This window comes from Tenebrio molitor, chromosome 4 (genome assembly GCF_963966145.1).
Source record: "Tenebrio molitor chromosome 4, icTenMoli1.1, whole genome shotgun sequence".
In the NCBI taxonomy this organism is placed as follows: domain Eukaryota; kingdom Metazoa; phylum Arthropoda; class Insecta; order Coleoptera; family Tenebrionidae; genus Tenebrio; species Tenebrio molitor.
Genome location: NC_091049.1, coordinates 28,131,781 through 28,154,016, shown reverse-complemented (window position 1 = coordinate 28,154,016; position 22,236 = coordinate 28,131,781). Strand labels below are relative to the sequence as shown.

Below are 22,236 nucleotides of genomic sequence, written 5' to 3'. Positions count from 1 at the left end.
AACTGGAACTTTAACAGTCGAACAAATTATAAATCCTAAACGCGATATACAAATTAAATGAAACTGATGGAAACTATTCACCCGTCGAAATAATGAGTTGACAATGGAAATTTGACAACCGTTAAATACAAACGCTCAATTAGTTCGACGGAGTGACAAATTATACAACCAAAACTTTGGGAACCCACGGCCTGTGGAAAATGGGGTGTCACCACTGCTCCTGACTTGCTGTAGGGTAGATCCGGCACCTTCCGGTGAGTCCGGGGACGACCTGGACTGTCAGGACTCGACGAGATCCTGATCCGCAAAAGCGTTCGGTCTGGAACCTTCCGTAGTGAAGTCCGTGATCCGCTTGGCGATGTGGGCGGTGGTACTTAGACGAATCGTCTCCAACGGCCCTCGTGAACTCCACTACGTCGTCTCGTCGGCCCTGCAAATTCACTCGATCACTGTCCCCTTGACTCTCCCCAGGCACTGACAACACTCCCGGCAAAAGGTCGTGAAAAATCTCCCGTTCCGTCTCTGGTTCCCCCGATTTATAGCTTCCACCCCCTCTGTGTGCAGATTTTTCGGCGGAAGTCCGAGTACGTTTCCGTCGCGATGGATTCTAGAACATTCTAGACAATCGCGAAGATTTACAATCGCGCGGCGATTTAAATCGTAACAGTACCTATTAAAAATAAACGGTAGATAACACCGGTTCCCTATTATCAGTATTTATTCAAAAATGCACTTTATGTACACATACGATGTATATACATGCGAAAAAGCATTTACCTACATCGCCTGTTAAACGCAGTTGAATATTCCTTTGTTACACGAGCGTGCAAAATTGTGGCTAGAAGGCAAAAAGGCAGGTAAAGGCAGCTGCATTTTTGTATATTAAAAGGTAAACGTGTAATTAACATTCAGAAATTAGTTTGACCGTGGAACTCCGTGGGACTTTTGACTTAGCATCACATTTATCACAATTATCTAACGCGCGCTCTCATTTAGTTACTGGACAGTGAATTGGTAATAACAAAATCAGTTCGGGTTAAACGTTTTTTTTTGTTACATAATATTATTCTACTTAACTTTAGGAGAAGAATCCCTTTTACATGAAGTTCAAACAATAATAATTAACAATTGTACGCCGTTTTCAAAACGTAATATTTTTGCGCGGCTAGGACACGAAATGCAGGCAAATATAATAATAGAAACCCCAAATATTTGCACTGGTCAAAAGGTCTGAAAGATTCTAGGAGAGTCATTACATATAAGTAAAAACTCCCTAAATGGGAATTTTTTTTTGGAGACCTGTGACCAGGTTTTCGGGATTTCGGCCCACTGTGCGGTACTTCTACGATGCTCCCTTGGTCATCAATAGCACTTTTTACTCATTGCTTTGCTCATCTTGGTTAAATTATAGCAACTACTGGCCAAATAAATTTACTTGAAGGTGAATAAACCGGGCCTAAGAGATGTAAATATTTTCGCGAGTATTCTTGGTTTTTCTGGCAACTACAAACGAAAATGCAACAGGAAAATATTCATTTAGGTGGCGACCTGCTGACCCAGTTGAAAAGGTCAGGAGCCGCAACTGGTATTGAAAATATTTATTGCGGTACCATCGAATAGGCAACCATCAATACATGTACAAAACATGTTATTGATTTACGTTGTTACACGTGCGTGTCAATAACCCACTTGTTGTTGTCTAGTTGATTGTTATTGTTGCGTTAGCAGTCGCAGTTACATGATGTGACGCAACAACATCCTGAATAAATTATGACATCGATAATTCAACTAGTTTTACTTCTTCCCACATTTAGCAAAACGTGTTATCAACACTCAATACTACGAAAGTTAGGTTAGGTGTTGGGGCCAGATGAGTACTTACGCTATATTGTGTAATAATTTGCACCTTTGTATGAAAGATAAGCGCAAAGCAATCAGATAAATACTGCGATAGTCGCTCTTACTATTTAGTATTAGTTTAAAAATTGTAGCTAACAGGTGAGTTAAGTGTCAAAATGTAAATTACAAGTTTAAAAGTCAAGCTCTAGACCTTGTGCTGGAACGGGAGCACGTTGCGTCCTTCTGGGAACCGGTTTTCTTCAATTTGAAATACATCACAGTGTAAAAAAAATGGTCTTTTGATGTTTTAACCACTTCACCACACTTAATCCCCCAAGATTGGTCAATTACTTAATTAATTACTTAATTTTGACATTTGGTGGGCAGTACTTACTTTGTTACTAAGTTTTAAGTAAAAAGTAATACGAGTACTTTAAATTTAAGTTTTTGAGGCCGATGTTTTAGGGACTTTTGTCTAAACTAAAGTCAGTACGCGATCATTATTTTAATAAACGTTTAAAATTTGGTTAGAAATTATTACAACTTTACAAAAATATTCCAATTGTGCGAAGATCTCGACTAATTATTTTGATGACCTTGAGATTGCTTATCATAATTACAACAATTAAAAAAACACTTTAGAGAGTTATCCTAACAATTGTTCATTACAAATGAGTAGTGTATAAAAGTTCAACAAGAATTAAGTGAAAAGTCTTCATTTTATTATTTATTTTTTACATCTTTAAAAATACGTCTTTGGGAGTAGCTACAAGATATTAACAAGTTCACCGTTTAGATTGAGAGATGGAGGAAAAGGAAAGGAACGAGCTTATAGGAACTAAGAAACGGGTTCACCCGAGACAAAGAGCCAACCTCTTGTCCCACTGGTTCTTCTGGTAAAAGTGGTCCCCCCAAAAGTCACTCATCATCAATCAAAACATTTCAGTTGGGAGCTTCCATTTTTCTACAAGGGCTACAAGAAACAAATCACCGAAGACGATCTGTACGGTCCTCTCAAAGACCACCAGTCCCGACTCTTGGGGGACAAGATCGAGAAAACCTGGACCGAAGATGTGAAAACCCACGACACTCCTTCGCTGTGGAGGGTGTTGGGCAAAGCCTTCGGTTTCGAATTCTTTCTCTACGGTCTCCTTTTAATACCTATAGAACTCGTAATTCGGTGAGTTTCGGCTCTATTGATCACATTAATCCAACTCTTGTCGTGAAGAATTTCGCAGCCCCTCCTCATCGGGAGACTGATGACCTACTACACCCCCAACCAGACCTCAACGTCGAAGAACGAGGCCTACATCTACGCCTCGTTCATTGTCGTCTCTTCGTTCCTCTACGTCGTGATCGGCCACTGCTATGCCTTCGGTCTGGCGCACTTGGGGATGAAAATTCGAGTTGCTTGCAGTTCTTTGATCTACAGGAAATCGCTTAAGCTGAGTCAGAGTGTCTTGGCTGAGAGTGGTGTTGGGCAAATGGTCAATTTGCTCTCGAACGACGTTGGTCGCTTTGATGTGGCCCTCTCGAATGTCCACTTCCTCTGGATGGGACCTTTGGAGACGTTGGTCATCTTGGGACTGTTGTACTGGATGCTGGGGCCCACAGCTGTGGTCGGAATCGGAATTCTTCTGGCTTTTATACCATTGCAAAGTAACATACTTCAACGTGAAGGCTTTGAACTTGCACAAAGACAAATTTGATTCCAGTGTACTTAGCTAAGAGGATCTCAGTGTACAGGATGCGGACAGCTCTGAAGACTGACCAAAGGGTTCGACTGATGAATGAAATCATCGGAGGGATCAAGGTCATCAAAATGTACACTTGGGAGAAGCCTTTTGCCAAACTAGTCGAAAGCGCGCGAAAGTACTGCCCAAAACTGCAATTTTGATTTTTTCTTTACCTTTGTCTTTCCAGAGTTGAGATGCACCAGATCAAAAGAAACGCGTACCTTCGTGCTGTCAACATGGCCTGCCAGATATTTCTAGGACGCACAGCAGTCTTTTCCTGCGTCTTACTCTACGTCCTCACTGGTAACTCCCTTGCTCCAGAATACGTCTACGTTTTGAGCTCATTCTACGAAATCATTCGTCTCGGATCAGTCATATTTCTGCCTCTCGGTATGACCATGTTTGGAGAGACCATCACGTCAGTCAAAAGAATTCAAGATTTCCTCACAAAACCAGAACTCACGGTTGACTTAAATTCTCCTGGTTTTGGCATCACCATGGACAAGATTTGCGTCAAGTGGGACAAATCATCTCCCGAGAACACTCTCACTGACGTAACCTTGTCAATAAAGCCGAAGCAACTTGCTGCTGTGGTTGGTCCTGTCGGTAGTGGCAAATCCACTCTTCTTCAGGTCATTCTCAAGGAAATCCCGCTACTCCAAGGCTCCCTCCAAGTCGGGGGGTCCATTTCTTACGCCTCTCAGCAACCCTGGCTCTTCGGTGGTAGCGTCAGAGACAACATCCTCTTCGGAGAGGCCCTGGACAAGCACAAGTACGACGAAATAGTGAGAGCGTGTGCGCTGGAACACGACTTCGCGGTACTCCCCTTCGGTGACAGAACTCTCGTGGGGGAGAGGGGAGTGATGTTGAGTGGAGGCCAAAAAGCTAGAATCAATCTTGCCAGAGCTGTGTACAAAGACGCAGATTTGTATCTACTGGACGACCCTTTGTCAGCTGTTGACGCACACGTTGGAAAACAACTGTTCGACAACTGCATCAAGTACTACTTACGGAACAAGTCCACGGTACTAGTTACCCATCAACTCCAGTATCTGGGAGGTGCAGATGTCATTCACTTGATGGAAAACGGTAAACTCACCACGAGCGGAAGTTACCAAGAGTTGAAAGAGTCGGACAACGAGTTTTTGAAGTTGTTGGAGAGTCAAGGGTCGGATGAAACTGTGGACAAAGCTAAAGATGAAGTGGTCGTCGACGAAGAAGTAGAAAATGAACCTGTCGCAGTCAAGGAGAGTCAAGGAGACGGAGTTGTGTCGAATCAAGTGTACCGAGATTATTTTCAAGCTGGTGGTACCGTAGTTGTCTCTGTTGTTATGATTTTGTTACACGTTATGGTACAATTGTCCGGAAATGGTACCGATTACTTTTTGTCATTCTGGGTGAATCTGGAGCAGGAGAGAAATGACACTGATGTTGGTACCCTCTCTTCCGACTCGTGTTTGTACCTTTACAGTGGCCTTGTCGTGTTCCTTGTCATGATCGCTCTGACATGTTCTTTGTTGTTCTTCCGGTTCTGTATGATCACGTCTACAAATCTTCACAACAAGATGTTCACCAAGATTGTTCGTTCACCCATGAGGTTCTTCAATACCAACCCTTCTGGGCGAATCTTGAATCGATTCTCCAGAGATATTGGGTTGATCGACGAGAGTCTTCCTTTGTCGCTGATGGACACCATCGAGATTGCCTTAAACGTGGTCGCGATCACCGTCATCATCTCGATCATCAACCCTTGGATCCTCATCCCGACAGTTGTGATGTTCGCGTTGTTTTACTACTACAGAATAATTTTTTTGGCGAGTAGTCGCAACCTGAAACGGATAGAAGGAATAAGTGAGTACTCCCAAGTCTTCGACAATGGTACTACTCCACACTTTCAGCTCGCAGCCCCATCTACTCCCACATTACCAGCTCGCTTGAGGGTCTAGCGACCATCAGAGCCTTCAAAGCTCAGACCAACCTCAAAGCTGAGTTCGACAAGTACCAAGACCTTCACAGTTCTTCCTTTTACATGTTTGTAGCCTGTGACGGTGCCTTCGGATTCTGGTTGGACTTCACTTGTGTGGTGTACCTCGGCATAGTGACTCTTAGCTTTCTATTTATTGGTTCCGGTGAGTACCACTCTCGTTGTGGTTGAATCAAGATTGTTTTTGTTGTTTTGTAGAGAATTATGGTGCCAGTGTGGGTCTCTCTATCACTCAGTCTATAATGATGACTGGGTTGTTACAATGGGGGATGAAACAATCAGGGCAGCTGGAAAATCAGATGACTTCTGTGGAGCGCGTGGTCGAGTACTCTAACCTGAAAGCTGAACCAAACACTGGCGATAGAGTAGTACCGCAGTGGCCAACACACGGGAAAATCCTCTTCAAAGACGTGTCCCTGCGGTACTCCCCTCTAGACCCCTACGTCCTCAAGCACCTCTCCTTCGAGATCAGTTCTGGGGAGAAAATAGGAATTGTGGGTCGTACCGGTGCTGGCAAGTCCTCCCTGGTGTCAGTGTTCTTCCGGTTGGCTCCGGTCGCAGGCGACCTCTTCATCGACGGAGTCAACACCAAAACCCTGACACTCGAGAGTCTGCGTGCGAAGATTTCCATCATCCCACAGGAACCGGTCCTCTTCTCGGGTACCATCAGGTACAATCTGGACCCTTTCGACGAGTACCAAGACCCGCAGCTGTGGGAGGCGTTGGATGAGGTCGAGCTGAAGAGCGTGGTCGCAGATCTCCCGTCCGGTCTCTCGAGCAAAGTGTCAGAAGGAGGAGTGAATTTCAGCGTGGGACAACGCCAACTCTTGTGCCTGGCCAGAGCGGTGGTCCGGATGAACAAGATTCTCGTTTTGGACGAAGCTACTGCCAACGTGGACCCGCAGACCGACGAACTGATCCAAGGTACCATCAGGAGGAAGTTCCGCGGGTGCACGGTGTTGACCATAGCGCACAGGCTGCACACCGTCATGGACTGCGACAAGATTCTGGTGATGGAGGACGGGAGCGTGGCGGAGTTTGACCATCCGTACACGCTTCTCTCCAACGACAGCGGAGTTTTGTGCAAACTGGTCCAACAAACTGGAAAGGAAGTTGCGGACGGTCTTAGGGAAACTGCCAAGAAGGTACAAGTAGGTTCTGGTCGCGCATCTTCTAACTGTTTTCTTTGCAGAGTTTCGCCCAAAGATCTTTACGTCAATTTTAACAATAAATCTTTTACCCACGGCCGTGTCTTATTTGTTATGTTTTCCTTCCTCGAACAAAACAAATCAAATCTTGATCGCCCGGACGTGTCCTCCACGCCCCTAATAAGTAATTCATGCGTGATTGACGTCACAAATAACATATTTTTGTTCAATTCAGACAGTTTTCTCGGCCACAATGAGTTTCAAGCTCTTGCAGCTGTTTTTCACTTTTGGGAAGATTCTAGCGTTGACGCCTTCGTCTACAGACCCCGAAAAACAATCCACAAGCAAGATCTACTCAGTTGTTGTATTTTCAGTGCTGACTTTGGCTTCGCTGGCCTCGCTACAGAGCAAACGCTTCTACATGCACTTCATACATATCAGGACCATAATATCCTACTTGACCGACTTTTCCTTTTTTGGATTCCACTTCTGCGTGATCGTAGTTGTCAGTTTTTGGAAAAGAGAGCAATGGTCAGAGTTGCTGGACAATTTGAGAGTTGTGGAGAACCTGACTGGAGTACGCAAGAGCTGCGAAAGCAGATTTACTCGATATGGCGGAGTTGTCGCAGCTCACGCAGTTTATTTTACCGTGACCTTCTATGCTGTAGGATTTTGGTACAGAATTAGCAACACACTCTACTTCCAACAACACGCAGTACGACAAATAGAACACTACATTCAATTTTTCTACAAGTACGTCTTGGCCATTCTCTTGAAAATGATTTTGGAGAAGTACCAAGAAGTCAACGTGTTGTTGACCACACTCCTCCAATACAGACAAAAACTGAGAACTGATTTCTTCTCAGTGTATGACCCACTCCTTTTCAATTTGAAGAAAACTGAGTACGCTTTGTGTCTCCTCAAGCGAACCGTAAACATCTTCAACGACCTCTTCGGTTGGCCGATTTTCTTCATCATCCTCCACACCACCTTCCAGATTTTGAACCACGTCAGCTACGCCATATTTAACACGACAGGTTTCCACTTGCTTGTTGTGGTGGCTGCAAGCTTGTCGTTAACTCTGGTCAGTTGTTTTGGAGGAATCTTGTCAAAACTACTTGTTCGCTTTGCAGGTTATGACAGTAATTGTGATTTTCATGTGCGATCGGGTGGTACAAGAGGCAGAGAAGATTGTACCGCTGACGTACCAGTTAAGGTGGTGCTATAAAAGTGGTACTCGAGAAGAGAAGCAAGAACTGTACGAGTTTAGCAATTTTGTGACCGAGAATTTGCCTAGCTTCTCAGCTGCGAATTTTTTTTTGTTGCAGAAGTCTACGGTTCTCAGCATTTTGAGTACTGTCAGTACTGTTATCATTATCATGATACAATTTGCCGGGAAATAGATCGTAATGAAAAATGTCTTATTTCAGGAATCAAATTGTTATCTTCAATTTACTTTATCATACAACAATTTTTTTTTTACAAAATGTATTAGTACTATTTTTATCAAAATTTACCCTAAAGAATTACCTATATGATGATCATAAATGCAAAGAGATGGAGTTGAAATTAAAACGATTATAAATTGGCAAGACTAAACTTAATTACAAATTTTTCTAAAATCTTTTATCACTCATGCAGCAATCATCAAAGTACTTAGAAGCTCTCTTAGTCAACACTTAATTTCCTAAAGCTCCCCTCCATCCCAAACACCGCATTATAATTTATATCTTGCTGCACCCTCTTCGTTTCATCAGCCTTGACACTCTCCTCCTGTTTGAACCAAGCTCTACTCTCTTCCAGTTTCTTCAGCCACTGCCGCTTAAAATCCACTAACTTCCCGGCAGTTCCTCCGTACTCCTCCGGGAGTATCTCCTTCGGTACGAAATCGTACAGCGTCTCTACGCCCATGTGGACGTGAATCGTCTTGCTGAGCGTCTCACCCAAGAAGGGTTTGACAGTGTTGATCGCAGTATAAATAAAAGAGGAGGCGTTTACGATGTGGATTTGTTTGATTATAACGGGGTACGCTTCCTGGATGCAGACGAACATTTTCTTGAAAACCAGCGGATTCACATTGAAGAAGTGTTTGGCCAGGGGGAATCCCACATCTACGATGTAGATATCGTAAGCGACTCCTGTTTCCTCCATCCCCATTCGAATGTCTCCGATCATGAAGGTTACTTTGATTACATCTGCCATGTTGGGGGTGTCGAAATCCTGCTTGCTGGCTCTGCAGACGGACACGCGGGCGAAGTCGGGGGTCAACCCGGGCAGCACGGCGCCGTCCCTGCAAGAAGTTGAGGTTGTACAAGTGGTACTGTTATTCGGTGGTACCTACATTATGCTGAGGACTTTTTGGAGGTCCGGGCTGGTGATGTCGCGATGGGAGAAGAACTCGGGGATGTGGGTTCGTACCGTGAAGTACATGTCGAGTTTTTTCTTGCACAACTCCAAGGAGAAGTGACAGCCTTTGAGGAAGATCAAAAGACGATGTTCGTCTGTTTGGCAGAATTGTCAATCTGTGGGAGGTGTCAACACAATCAGAAAGCAGAAGGTTGGACAATCAATTCACAATTACATTCATTTGAAACTGAAAAATCTTCTTCTTTCTGACAAAATCTTCTATTTTGTGATTCAACTAGCTCTGAAGAACCACGGTACTGTTATTTTGCCAACCTGACAGCTTTCTGCTAGAATCTATACCCACCCCAAGTGTCTGGAAGATGGGGTTGCTTGCGCAACCAGTTCTTGATGGTGTCGAGAGCCTGATCTCTGGTGTTTTCATCCTCGTTGAAAGTTTTCCGGATGTGGATCTGCTGTTCCGGAGTGGGTTGTACCAGAAGTACGTTCTTCATATTTGCTCCACGTGGTCAAACTTTCAACTGCTCCAGTGGAACCAAAACAACATATAATGATTAGCACAAGGAACGAAGCAACCGGTTTTAGCATTCAAATGCGCCATATTAATTACGATTTTTTAATTACAGTGGAAACACAAAATTGGCAAAAACGTGATTTCATTGAAAGTACCAGAATCTTGCAAAAAATTAATTCGAATAAATTATTCCACAGTTTGTACACAAATTGACCTTCGAAGATAAATTAATGTCAATGAAATTTTTTATGGCCCCTAGCAATTATTTTCCTAAATGATAACCCAGCCAGTTGCAACAGTGATTTAAATTGTGTCTGTTCTTGAATGTTTTTTTTTTTTAATTTAAGACAGTGATGGTCAGCATTTTTTTTAATCTAGACCTAAATTCAGATCTTTCAGCAAATGGGAACGAAAACGTGCATTAAAACTGTTTATAAAAATATACAAATAAATACGATGCAGAGTGAACTCTGACTGTCAGATAACCCCAAAGCAGAATTCATCGTGGGAATAATAATTAAGTACTTTTTTTTTGTTAATGCGTTTTTAGAGTAGGTAATCTGGATTACTTAATAAATTTAAAACTACAATTATCACGCAGTTTGCGCTGGAAATAATAACTAACGTACGACTTACATGAAAGTGTGTTGGAAACCTACTAAAATGAGTGGACCATCGAGAGATCAGCTCGATATGTGGGTTTCAGGGTCACTTTTATCACAATTTCAATAATTGTTAAAAAATATATAAACACGTCTCAACATGGACTCGATGGCACGGCATTCAGGCCGGATTAATGTATCGTTTTGAGTAGATTTTTGTGGGAAATTTGGGAGCTAATAAACTAACGAGATGCAAAGGAGCAGGAATCTATTGATGAACTAATTGGAAAAGACCTCGAACTTGTCTTATCGCCTCGAGGGACTAGGTTATCAACGAGTTTTTTTGAAAATGGCGTCATTCCGTCGATTCGAACAATCTCAGTGATCCCACCCAATCGCAGGTGGATTCAGGTCTGGACATGAAGCTGTCCAGTTCTTGGAAAAACCATCATATCTATTTTTTATTTTTTTGATAGCATTATACAGGGTGTTTTTGAAATTTTAATCACGAGCTACTGGCTTCATGTAGAACTCGGAAAAAATATTTAAAAAATGACATTTATTTTTTGAGCTACAATTTTTTTTAAATTGCTTTTAGTCTTCTACGTTGTCCTACAACCTCGTAGGTAAAATTTCGGCACATTTTAAAAATACACCCTGTATATCATGTTTTATAAAATGTACGCCAATGCGAAGTAACCTATAGAGAATATGCTTTAAAACAAGGAAACCGCATTGGTGTACGTTTTATAAAATATGATATACAGGGTGTATTTTTAAAATGTGCCGAAATTTTACCTACGAGGTTGTTTGACAACGTAGAAGACTAAAAGCAATTAAAAAAAATTGTAGCTCAAAAAATAAATGTCATTTTATTTTTTGACATTGAATTTTTTAAATATTTTTTCCGAGTTCTACATGAAGCCAGTAGCTCGTGGTTAAAATTTCTGCACGCATTTCAGAAATACCTTGTATGTTGAAAACTTCTTTCCAATAATTACTATGTATCATAATTTCTTCTGAATAAAAGAGAAATTTTGAAAAGACAGTTTGAACCTACCTAACATTCTTGAAAATGAGCCCAGACCAACAATTCTTGACTTTCTGAGATCTTATCGTCAAGCTTTGCCACATAGACCACTTCTGATATATTTAGAATAAACCACATTTGAAAATTAGAAATTTTTGAATATTTTTCTCTGGTTGTTCTCTTGTGTTCTCACCTGACGAAATAACACTGATGAGCAGAACATTACGTCCTTCTAAATCCACCTCCTCTAGTCCTTCAATCTAAACCCCCCAACAATAGATTTTCTGTTTTTAACAAATTTTTTAAATTACGACGGACATTTTTATTTATGTCGCGACTAGCACTTAAAAGCCAGTTGTTATCAAGTACACGTCCAATAACTTCCAATTATCTTTCTACTCATACTTGTTATCTACGTGGTCTACATTAGCCCAAATTAGCCCAATTAACCACCCAACACAAAGAACAACAATTTGACGGCGCACACCTCAACTCAGTAACATTTCTGGCCAAAGAATGGAAGACAAGCAACGTGCAAGATCGAACCGGAAAGTCCACCCCAAAGAAAGAGCAAATTTCATCACAGATTTCTTCTTCTGGTAAGAATCACTCAAAACCTCTTCCCTTTGTAGCCCTTTTTCCAGCTGGGAGCTGCCCATATTCATCAAAGGGTGGAGAAAAGAAATCAGTGAGGATGACCTCTACGAGCCTCTTGCAGAATTCGAATCCAAGCGACTCACAAACAGACTGGAAAGGTTCTGGACAGAAGAAGAAAGATTCAAGAAGAAGCCTTCCCTCTTGAGAGCTCTCCTGAAAGCATTTGGTTTAGAACTCTGCGTTAGCGGAATTCTCTACTTTCCCGTTGATCTCGCGATTGTGTAAGCCCCAAAATTTCATCGTCCACCAATCAACACTCTTCTTGTAGATTGTTCCAACCCTACTGTCTGCGACTCTTGCTGAACTATTACACTCCTGGTCAAAATGAGACATCGCTGCAACAAGCCTACTTCTACTCGATTGCAATTCTTCTGTTGTCTCTACTAAGAGTCTTGACGTTTCACCGACTTGTATTCAAGATGGCGGTTTTGGGTATGAAGGTCAGGGTTGCTTGTTCGTCTCTGATCTATCGAAAATCCCTAAAACTGAAGAAAGCTACCCTTCAGAGCGTCACAACAGGACAGGTTATTAATTTGTTGTCCAATGACGTCAACAGACTGGATTTTGCATTCATGTACATCCATTTTATCTGGATCAGTCCAGTTGAAATAGTCGTGGGGGCGCTGTACATTGATTATACTCTGGGTCACCCAGCTTTGATCGGAATCGGATTGATTCTTGCAAATTTCGTCTTTCAAAGTACGTCAGCAACTTCCTGGTACTTCCAAATAGCAAAACTTGTGTTTCAGTGTACATATCGAAGAGATTGAGTACTTGCAGGTTTGCAGGAACACTTCGAACAGACTACAGAATTCGACTGATGAACGACATCATCATCGGCATCCAGGCAATCAAGATGTACACTTGGGAAAAAACTTTTATCAAGCTGGTACAAGCAGCGAGGAAGTGAGTCTCGATTGGTTGTTTGGTACTAAGCTACTGAAAAGTGTTCTAGGTTGGAACTAAAAGAACAAACAAAAACTAGCAACTGTCGGATCTTGAACAACTGCCTGCGACTCTTCTACACCAGAGCATCTACGTACTTCTGTGTCCTAGCACTGGTACTAACTGGACAATTTCCAACATCACAATACGTCTTCGCCTTACTCAACGTGTACGAATTTTTGAAAATAACCTGCATCATCCTGTCACCCCATGGAGTGACTCTTTTCTCAGAAGCGTACATTTCCTTCCGACGAATAGAAGAATTTCTTCTGACGGATTTCGACAAACCGAACAAACTGATCAGCGCGAGGGACAAATCTAAGACGGAGCCTGGGTGCATTCTCACCGCACAAAACGACCTACAAAGAAGAGTTTTTGGGGTTTGTCTCAAAAACGTGACAGTCAGGTGGGACTCGATGGCCTACAACGTCTTGAACGAGGCGAGCTTGGCTGTCGACATCGGAGAAGTCGTAGGCATCACTGGAGCCGCGGGAAGCGGAAAGTCTACGCTCTTGCAGGTGGTACTGAAGGAGATAGACGTGAGGAAAGGACGCGTGGACGTCGGGGGCACCGTCTCGTACGCGTCACAAGACGCCTGGATTTTTTCCGCGAGTATCAAGCAAAACATCTTGTTTGGGGAGGAGATGGATGCGGAGAAGTACCGCAGGGTGATTCGAGTGTGCGCTTTGGAACGCGACTTCACTCTCTTTCCTTTCGGGGACAACACACTAGTGGGAGATAGAGGAGTGATGTTGAGTGGAGGGCAAAAAGCTAGAATTAATTTGGCAAGAGCTGTGTACCGAAACGCCGACATCTATCTTCTAGACGATCCTCTATCGGCAGTCGACGCGCACGTTGCTGGCCAAATACTAGAAGAGTGCATTCTAGGGTACTTGCGCAACAAATGCGTCATTCTAGTGACCCACCAGGTACATTTCTTGAGACATGCCAAAACCGTGTATTTGCTGGAGATGGGACAGCTGACGAAACTCGAGCAGGATCTACAGTTTGACAAAAGCGACAGTCCGGGAGACAATCTGGAAGAGTTGAAGCTGTACGATGTGCCCCAAGAGACTAAGGAACATCGAAGTGTCGGTACTACCAGAAACGTGTACCAAAGTTACTGCCGAGCTAGTGGTGCTTGGGTGAAGACAGTCGCGATAGTACTGTTGCTCGTGGTAGCGCAGGTACTTGCAAACGTGACTGAGTTTTTCCTGGCGTTTTGGATTAATCTGGAGCAGGAATCGACGTTTGGTCTTGGGTTTAGAGATCGCCTCAGAAGAAGTACTTGTTTGTACATCTATACCGGTCTGACAGTCGTGTTTCTTCTAGTCAACGCAATATCTCTCAAGGTACTGGTTCGGTACTGCATGGACGCCTCCAAGACTCTGCATGACACGATGCTGAAGAAAGTGGTTTATGGAGACATGACCTTCTTCAACCATCACTCCGCCGGAAGAATACTCAATCGCTTTGCCAAAGACATTGGGTGCATAGACGAGTACATTCCACTTAACCTGTTAGTAACAGTTACTATGATACTTTTACTCATTGGAATCATACTCACTGTGTGCATCTTGAACTACTGGATGGTCATACCAACTGTAGTCATCCTCTTTGTGATGATCTTCTTCGGTGTCATCTTCCAACCTACCAACAAAAATATCAAAAGAACTGAAGCAATCAGTAAGTCCTAGAGATTATCTTATGTGTTGTTGTTATCTTGTCTGCTTTAGGCAAAAGCTCCGTTCTGACACACATAACAGCTACTCTTCAAGGTCTGACAACAATTCGAGCTTTCAGTGGTGAAAAAATTCTAGAAGAAGAGTTTGACAACCTTCAAAACTATCACAGTTCGTCGTTCTACATGCTAAATGCCATCTACTGTACTCTCACCTTCTGGATGGACCTATTCTGCTTCTTCTACAACTGTTTGGTGATATTCAGCTTCTTCATCTTTGGCTCTCGTGAGTTACCACTTTCTGGAATCTTGTCCAACTGACAATTTCTTCCCCAGAAATGTACGTAGGGTATGTGGGTCTAGCCATCACCCAGTCAACCGCTCTGGTGGGGTTGATTCAACACGGGATGAAGACATGGAGCGAACTCGACGCCCAAATGACCTCAGTCGAACGCGTCTTGGAGTACTCTGAACTCACCCCCGAAGAAGACCACGGCGAGCTTGTCCCTCCCGAGTCGTGGCCAGATCGCGGACAAATCTCCTTCCAATCTGTCTCGATGAGCTACTCCTCCCACTCTCCAGTTCTCAAACAAGTGACTGTCGAGATCCGTGGTGGGGAGAAGGTGGGAGTAGTCGGAAGGACCGGCGCTGGGAAAACTTCCCTGATTTCGGCGATTTTCCGCTTGTTCCGCTTCGAAGGGACGATTTTGGTCGACAACGTTGACACCAAATCCGTTCCACTCGCTGTGCTCAGATCCAAAATCTCGATCATCCCTCAGGACCCGGTGCTGTTTTTGGGCTCGCTGCGCAAGAACCTGGACCCGTTCGACAGCTTCACAGACGGCGAGCTGTGGAACGCCCTGGAGGAGGTGCAAATGAAAGACGTCGTGTCGGATTGGCCTGGCGGACTCGAGACTCTTATCCTGGAGGGCGGGGCTAACGTGAGTGTGGGGCAGAGACAGTTGGTTTGTCTGGCGAGGGCGATTCTGCGAAGGGCCAAGGTCATTGTGCTGGACGAGGCCACTGCTAACGTCGATCTGAAGACGGACCAGTTGATCCAGGGTGTGATTCGAGACAAGTTCAAGGAGTGCACGATGCTGACGATTGCGCATCGATTGAACACCGTCATGGACTCCGACAAGATCTTGGTGATGGATGCTGGGAGGGTTGCTGAGTTTGGAAGTCCAGAAGAGCTTCTGGAAAATCCAGAAGGACATTTTTTTAGATATGTGAGCTTGAATAGTAAAGCTAAAAATAAATGATATGTAGGCAAATAAATTCTTGTAGTTTTAATTTTGGAAATGAAAGGATAGAGGAAAGAGAGGTGGAGAGTTTTTCTTGACCACAAAACTTTTTTTCATTCATACACACAAAATTATAAAATAATTGGAATTCTAAATGACACAATAAATTACTACCCTTTAGACTTTTTATCTTAATACAGTTATTGGAATTATGTTGCGTGACTGCCTTGCCCCGAAGAACAAAACGCTAAAAAAATTAATTTTAAAACACGACAGTCCGTTTTCGTAAGCGACGAGTGTCACGTCGTCTATCGATGAGTTTCCATCTCTTGAATATTTTCCTCAAGACGGGAAGATTCCTCGCAATCACTCCACCTTCCACAGAGACCAAAGAACCCAGCAGATGTCGCCAGATGCACCAAGTCTTGATGATAGTGGGGATCGTGGTGGGTGTAATGGCCTCGATCTACTACAAAGATTTCTACCTCGAGTTCAACCTCGTCAAAATCACAGTTTGCATTTTAACTGATTGTGTCTTGTGCGCGTTCTGCTGTCGCATAATAGTGGAGGCCTCCAGGGTGCGCAGTTGGAGCGAGGTGGTAGACGGTCTTGAGGAAACATCGTATCTGGTACAAAATGAAGACATTCAGACGGGCAAAGTTGTGTTCAAGTTTTTGGGCCTACAAGCCATATTTTGGGTCTGTGTCATCTACATCAACATTTACTGGGTGTCGATTTTGGGAACGCTTCATCTCAAAATGTACTCAGCAGAAATTTTGGAATATTACATCCAGTTTTTTTACACATTTTACATCTACACCATTTTGGAAATGATCCGAAAGAGATACGAAGGTTTGAGGCGACTGTACGAACACAGATTTGTCCAAAATGGGCCACATTTAGTCCAGATGGGTCGCTTTGTGTGCTCGTTGAAGAAAGTAGTCAACGCCTTCAACGACAACTTCGGCTACTCCCTCATTCTTTTGATCTGTTTCACCACCCTCCAGTTCCTCAATTATTTGGATTTCAATTTGCAAAGCGCAGAGTATGGCACAGAAAATCGAACACAAGTCATTATCACTCAAGTGTTGACTAGTCTCGTATCATTTGTGAGTCTTCCTCTTGTAACAGTTTATATTAACTGTTGAAATGCTACTGTTGAAGGTACCCACATTGATGACGATACTAAAATGTGATGTCATTGTGGAAGAGTCCCAGAAGATTATCTTCCTCGTCTCCCGCAGCACTCTAGAAACTGTGGATTGCCAAGAACACCAAGATCTGGACAGATTTTTTAACATCTTAACAACAAATCATCCTAATTTCAGCGCCGCGAGATTTTTCTCAATCAACAGATCAACCATTTTGAGTATGTGTGGTACTGTGACCTCATTTCTTATTGTTCTGCTGACATTTAATCCCACTCAGAATAATTGCATCGTGAAAACAAACATATCTGAAACATAAATAAACACGCTTCTATCAAATTATATAAAACTACACAAAGGGAGATTACAGAGAGATAAATTCGTCGGAATGAAACGTTTGACATGCAACCCTAATAAAACAAAGAGTTTCGTTATTAAACTCGTGTAGGGTATTATTATTGTAAAGTATTCATAATAATTATGTTAATTCGCAATATTACAGGTGAGAGAATTTTTTTGTCATTTCAATTCACGCCATTACATCACATAAAAAAATTCTTGGGGAGTATCCCCATGAAACGCTCCCCTCATACAGGGTGTTAGGTAAACGTCCGGCCAAACTTTAACCGCGAGCTACTGGCTTCATGCAGAACTCTGAAAAAATATTTAAAAAATTCTGTCAAAAAATAAATTGACATTTAATTTTTGAGAAAAAATTTTTTTTTAACTGCTTTTAGTCTTTTACGTTGTCCCACAACCTTGTAGGTAAAATTTCGGCATATTTTAAAAATACACCCTGTATATCATATTTTATAAAACGTACGCCAATGCGAAGTAACCTCTAGGAAATATGCTTTAAAACAAGGAAACCGCATTGGTGTATGTTTTATAAAATATGATATACAGGGTGTATTTTTAAAATATGCCGAAATTCTACCTACGGGGTTGTGGGACAATGTAGAAGACTAAAAGCAGTTAAAAAAAAATCCTCAAAAATTAAATGTCAATTTATTTTTTGACATAGAATTTTTTAAATATTTTTTCCGAGTTCTAATGAAGCCAGTAGCTCGCGGTTAAAGTTTGGCCGGACGTTTACCTAACACCCTGTATCTTGTGTATTCACATACTTTTCTGATTTAATTAAAGTTAAATTTATTCTTAGAAGTTTGGTTTTTAATTTCAAACAAATTTATTTGGGACCAAACTGGAGCAAAACAATCAGGAAAGATTTTTCTTCACAATATGAAGTATTAGCATTTTGTTAGCAACAATTCTAGCATGACTGAGTGCTGAGAAAATCTCGAAGAATTGAGGTTATATGATGCAGCCCAGGAGCCTAAATAAAGAACAATGAAGTGTGGTATTCTCACATTCTGAAACTATCCTGCTTCTTCTAGAACCTGAGTTACCACTTTCTGGATTCTTGCCCAACTGACAATTTCTTCAAATTTAAAAATTTTCCTCCGCCATCCTCTTGACACTTATGGACTCGAGTCTAGACACTTTGTACACTGCGCTCAATAATGTCAGGGCTGATTTGTGCTATTTTAGCGCGAATTTTCAGCCGTAAGTCCTAGAAATTGTTTGGTCTATTAAAATAAACCTGCGATTTTAAATAACCCCACAGGAATATTTATTTTTATATTAAGTGCGTGAAGTGAGTGTTTTTTGCACATGAAAAAGTCTTTTACGCCGAGGCGTAGCTCGAGGCCGCAGAAACATTGCATTGGTTAATATTTTAAATTGTAAATTGAATTTAATTATAATGTTTATTCATTTAGAAAAGCATTTTTTTATTACTTCTTATAGTAAGTTGTGTTGCCTATTTCTAATTTTACTTTAAAATTCGTTATCTATAAATTCTAACTTTGGTTACAAAATATTAACAGCTACACAATGAGTATAATTTCACTTCAAAATAATATTTTCGAGGACGCTTTGACGAATAACGTTTTTAGCACTAAGTAATGTGTATTTTTTCAAATATAGAAACATTTTAAAAATCTGTCAACGTCACGTCACTGATATTATTAATAGTTTACATCATTTTCCTCGATTTTGCCTAGTAGTTCATGGCACACTTAATATATTCATTCAATTTCATTGGAATGTTGCGTGACCGCCATGCCCCGAAGAAATAAACGCTAAAAATTTCAATTTCAAAACATAACAGTACGTTTTCGTAAGCGACGAGCGTCACTTCATCTATCGATGAGTTTCCATTCGTTAAATATTTTCCTGAAGACGGGCAGATTGCTTGCAATCACACCACCCTCTACAGAGACAAAAGAAAACAACGGATGTCGCCAGATACACCAAGTTTTGATGATAGTGGGGATAGTGGTGGGCGTGGTGGTATCGACATTCTACAAGAAATTCTACGAAGAGTACAACCTCGCCAAAACCACAGTTTGTATTTTAGCAGATTGTTTCTTGTGCGCGTTCTGCTGTCGCGTGATAGTGGAGGCCTCGCGGGTGCGCAGTTGGAGAGAGTTGGTCGATGGTCTTGAGGGGACATCGTCTTTGGTGCAAGATGAAGACGTTCAGACGCGCAAAGTTGTGTGCAAATATTTGGTCCTTCAAGTCATCTTTTGGGTCGGTAACATCTACATCAACGTTTATTGGGGGACCATTTTGGGAGCGCTTCATTACAAAATGTTCACAGTTGAAATTTTGGAATTTTACATACAGTTTTTTTACACTTTTTATATATACACTGTTTTGGAAATGATTCGCAAGAGATATGAAGGTTTGAGGCGACTTTACAAACACAGATTTGTTCAAAATGGGACAAATTTGGAGCAGATGAGTCGCTTTGTGTCCTCGTTGAGGAAACTAGTCAACGCCTTCAACGACAACTTCGGCTACTCCCTCATTCTTTTGATCTCCTTCACCATCCTCCAGATCCTCAATTATATGGAGTACAATCTGCGAAGTGAAGAATATCTCACAGAAGATGATATGACACACATCATTCTCACTCAAGTGTTGACTATTCTCTTATCATTTGTAAATTTCCTCTTGTTCCAGTTTATCTTAACTCTATGGCTTGCTACTGTTGAAGGTACCCACATTGATGACGATATTGAAATGTGATGAGATCGTGGAAGAGTCCCAGAAGACTATCTTTCTGGTTTCCGACAGCACTTTAGGAATTGTAGACTGTAAAAATCGCGAAGATCTGGACAGATTTTTCAACATCTTAACAACAAATCTTCCTAATTTTAGCGCCGCAAGATTTTTGTCAATCGATAGATCGACCATTTTGAGTATATTTGGAACTGTGATCTCATTTCTTATTGTTCTGGTGACATTTAATCCCAGTCAGCCTGATTGCATCGTGAAAACAAACATATCGGAAACACCAATAAACATGCACCAATAAAATTATACAGGCTTATGATAAGGTAACGCAAAAAATTCAGAAAACGTACAGTATTAATTTTTGAAAAAAAAAATGTAAAAACACGTCAAGCAGTTTTTAGCGTGAATTCTTGCTTTAAAGTATTGTTTAATTTATTTATCCACAATCACTATATTATATAGTCCATTCAAAAATCAAAAAACCACCAACGTCGCATTTTCCTCGATAATTACTATCGGCAACTCTGTCTAGTGTAAAATTTGGTGAGAATTGTAATTTTGAGGTTAAGTATTTATTAAGTGTCTTGTTTTTCTGGGCATGTTTAAGCAAAAATAATAAAAATTAATAAATAACTGAATCGTACTGAGCAATAATAAAACAATTTGAACGAAATTCCAAGCAATTGAATTTTATTTTGAATCAAATGTCATAATTTATAGTTACAAACATTACAAGAAAAAATAACTACCTAGGGTTTTTTAAATTTTACCAACCTAAAGCAATAGGTGGTGGTTTTTGATTTTTGAATGGACTTTAGTTATTATTAAAAGCAATTTTATTTCCTTCTTTATTAATTTGGTTTTTTTTTTTATGTAAACCCTAATTAAACTAAAGTTTTACAATCCAGAAAAATAAGCTTTATCAAATAATCTAATCGGAAATGTAGCTTCCCATTTTGAAAAAATATTTGACATCATTACTTTGACAAATTTAACCCAATTTTTTTTCTATACTTACACGTTAAAAGACGCAAAATTTAAAAAACTGTTTGACGTGTTTTTGATTTTTTTTTTAAATTAATACTGTGCGTTTTATGAATTTTGTGCGTTACTTTATCATGAGCCTGTTTAAAACTACACAAAGGAATATTACAGAGAGATAAATTGGCCCAAATGAAACGTTCGACACGCAACCTCGCCAAAATGTTATTAAACTCATGTAGGTCATAAATTACTGTAAATTATTCATATTAATTATGTAAATTCGTATCATTACAGGTGAGAGGATTTTTTTGGCATTTCAATTCACGACATTACAGCACATAAAAAATTCTGGAGAGATATGCCAATAAAACGCTCTTCTTATCTTGTATTTCGTGTGTATTTATATACTTTTTTAATTCAATAAAAGTTAAATTTATTGTTGGAAATTATGTTTATATCATTTAATTTCAAACAAATTCACTTGGGACCAAACTGGAGCAAAACAATCAGAAAAGATTTTCTTTCTTCCCAATATGGAGGATTAGCATTTTGTTAGCAATTATTCTAGCATGACTGAGTAGTGAGAAAATCTGAAAGAGTTGAGATTATATGGTGCAGCCCAGGAGCTAAATACAGGATGTCTCAGCTAAGATTTTCGAGCCTAATAACTCAGTTATTTTCTAGCGGATTTTTGTGAAATTTAAAATGCCGATATTTTAGACGGTGAAGAATAAAATCCCATTAATGCAATCACCCAAGACTTAAAAACGTAATTTTTTCATGCCTTTTTAAAATTTTGAATCAATCAAGATTTACATAAAAAATTGATCGTCAATAAAAAAATGCTGTAGGGAAAAGCTCGTCCTTGAAAGACGTCTGATTTGCAAGAAAAAAGCAAACAACTGTGTTAAACGTGGCTGCAAATGCAAAAACGTAGGCGCGTATGAAACAAACGCGCAATTTTGCAGAATTTTAGTCATCCCTTTTCGCAGAAGCGCAGGTGACATATTTGACGTTTATCTTGCTAACCTTACAAACACTTACAAAGTTAAAGACAACATTTGGACGTAATTTATTATACTGGATGCTTTAATTCTTCCATAAAGGACTAAAACACGATCAGGATATTTTAGCAAGGTAATTTAGTTCACGTACGCTTCCTGTGTCTTCAAATAAATTGACGACTCTCTTAACCTTACATTTTGTAAAGACTACATTTGGATAGTGTTCCACGAGAAAACGAACTGTGTCATTGAAGTTCTTACGACACTCTCCA

At 40.9% G+C, this 22,236-nt stretch overlaps 6 protein-coding genes across 11 annotated transcripts; 5 read left to right on the top strand and 1 right to left on the bottom strand.

The window, feature by feature from the left end:
• Positions 1-838: 838 nt before the first annotated feature.
• LOC138127973 (probable multidrug resistance-associated protein lethal(2)03659) lies at positions 839-6,804 on the top strand. 2 transcript variants are annotated; one of them, XM_069044144.1, is made up of 9 exons: positions 839-857; positions 2,636-2,735; positions 2,786-3,019; positions 3,068-3,498; positions 3,555-3,711; positions 3,763-5,426; positions 5,474-5,704; positions 5,758-6,704; positions 6,752-6,804. In XM_069044144.1, exons 2-9 carry the CDS (start codon positions 2,644-2,646, stop codon positions 6,782-6,784), a joined length of 3,789 nt encoding a protein of 1,262 aa, XP_068900245.1. In that variant the 5' UTR covers positions 839-857; positions 2,636-2,643; the 3' UTR covers positions 6,785-6,804. The 2 variants fall into 2 exon arrangements, with proteins under 2 accessions (XP_068900245.1, XP_068900244.1); XM_069044143.1 differs by lacking the exon at positions 839-857 and adding an exon at positions 1,852-1,998.
• A 156-nt stretch (positions 6,805-6,960) lies between these two features.
• On the top strand, positions 6,961-8,110 carry LOC138129438 (uncharacterized). The gene is made up of 2 exons (XM_069045733.1): positions 6,961-7,791; positions 7,841-8,110. The coding sequence occupies exons 1-2, from the start codon at positions 6,961-6,963 to the stop codon at positions 8,108-8,110; spliced, it is 1,101 nt and encodes a 366-aa protein (XP_068901834.1).
• Positions 8,111-8,326: 216 nt separating this feature from the next.
• On the bottom strand, positions 8,327-10,433 carry LOC138127975 (alpha-tocopherol transfer protein-like). 2 transcript variants are annotated; one of them, XM_069044146.1, is made up of 4 exons: positions 10,222-10,433; positions 9,418-9,592; positions 9,049-9,208; positions 8,327-8,997 (listed from the first exon to the last, which is right to left on the bottom strand). In XM_069044146.1, exons 2-4 carry the CDS (start codon positions 9,563-9,565, stop codon positions 8,376-8,378), a joined length of 930 nt encoding a protein of 309 aa, XP_068900247.1. In that variant the 5' UTR covers positions 9,566-9,592; positions 10,222-10,433; the 3' UTR covers positions 8,327-8,375. The 2 variants fall into 2 exon arrangements, with proteins under 2 accessions (XP_068900247.1, XP_068900248.1); XM_069044147.1 differs by lacking the exon at positions 10,222-10,433 and adding an exon at positions 9,741-10,215.
• Positions 10,434-10,618: 185 nt separating this feature from the next.
• LOC138127974 (probable multidrug resistance-associated protein lethal(2)03659) lies at positions 10,619-15,912 on the top strand. Its single transcript, XM_069044145.1, has 7 exons — positions 10,619-11,816; positions 11,862-12,095; positions 12,143-12,573; positions 12,624-12,780; positions 12,830-14,505; positions 14,556-14,786; positions 14,837-15,912. The coding sequence occupies exons 1-7, from the start codon at positions 11,734-11,736 to the stop codon at positions 15,760-15,762; spliced, it is 3,738 nt and encodes a 1,245-aa protein (XP_068900246.1). The 5' UTR covers positions 10,619-11,733; the 3' UTR covers positions 15,763-15,912.
• A 128-nt stretch (positions 15,913-16,040) lies between these two features.
• Positions 16,041-17,527, top strand: LOC138129534 (gustatory receptor 68a-like). Its single transcript, XM_069045846.1, has 2 exons — positions 16,041-16,853; positions 16,909-17,527. The coding sequence occupies exons 1-2, from the start codon at positions 16,059-16,061 to the stop codon at positions 17,209-17,211; spliced, it is 1,098 nt and encodes a 365-aa protein (XP_068901947.1). The 5' UTR covers positions 16,041-16,058; the 3' UTR covers positions 17,212-17,527.
• A 1,477-nt stretch (positions 17,528-19,004) lies between these two features.
• LOC138128066 (uncharacterized) lies at positions 19,005-22,231 on the top strand. Of its 4 annotated transcripts, XR_011158517.1 has the most exons (4): positions 19,005-19,901; positions 19,957-20,299; positions 21,132-21,195; positions 21,255-22,231. XR_011158517.1 is itself a non-coding variant. In XM_069044266.1 (3 exons), the coding sequence occupies exons 1-2, from the start codon at positions 19,104-19,106 to the stop codon at positions 20,275-20,277; spliced, it is 1,119 nt and encodes a 372-aa protein (XP_068900367.1). In that variant the 5' UTR covers positions 19,005-19,103; the 3' UTR covers positions 20,278-20,299; positions 21,132-22,231. The 4 variants fall into 4 exon arrangements, 2 of the variants coding, with proteins under 2 accessions (XP_068900367.1, XP_068900366.1); XM_069044266.1 differs by having other exon boundaries at positions 21,132-22,231; XR_011158516.1 differs by having other exon boundaries at positions 19,006-19,901; positions 19,957-21,195.
• The last annotated feature ends 5 nt before the right edge of the window (positions 22,232-22,236 follow it).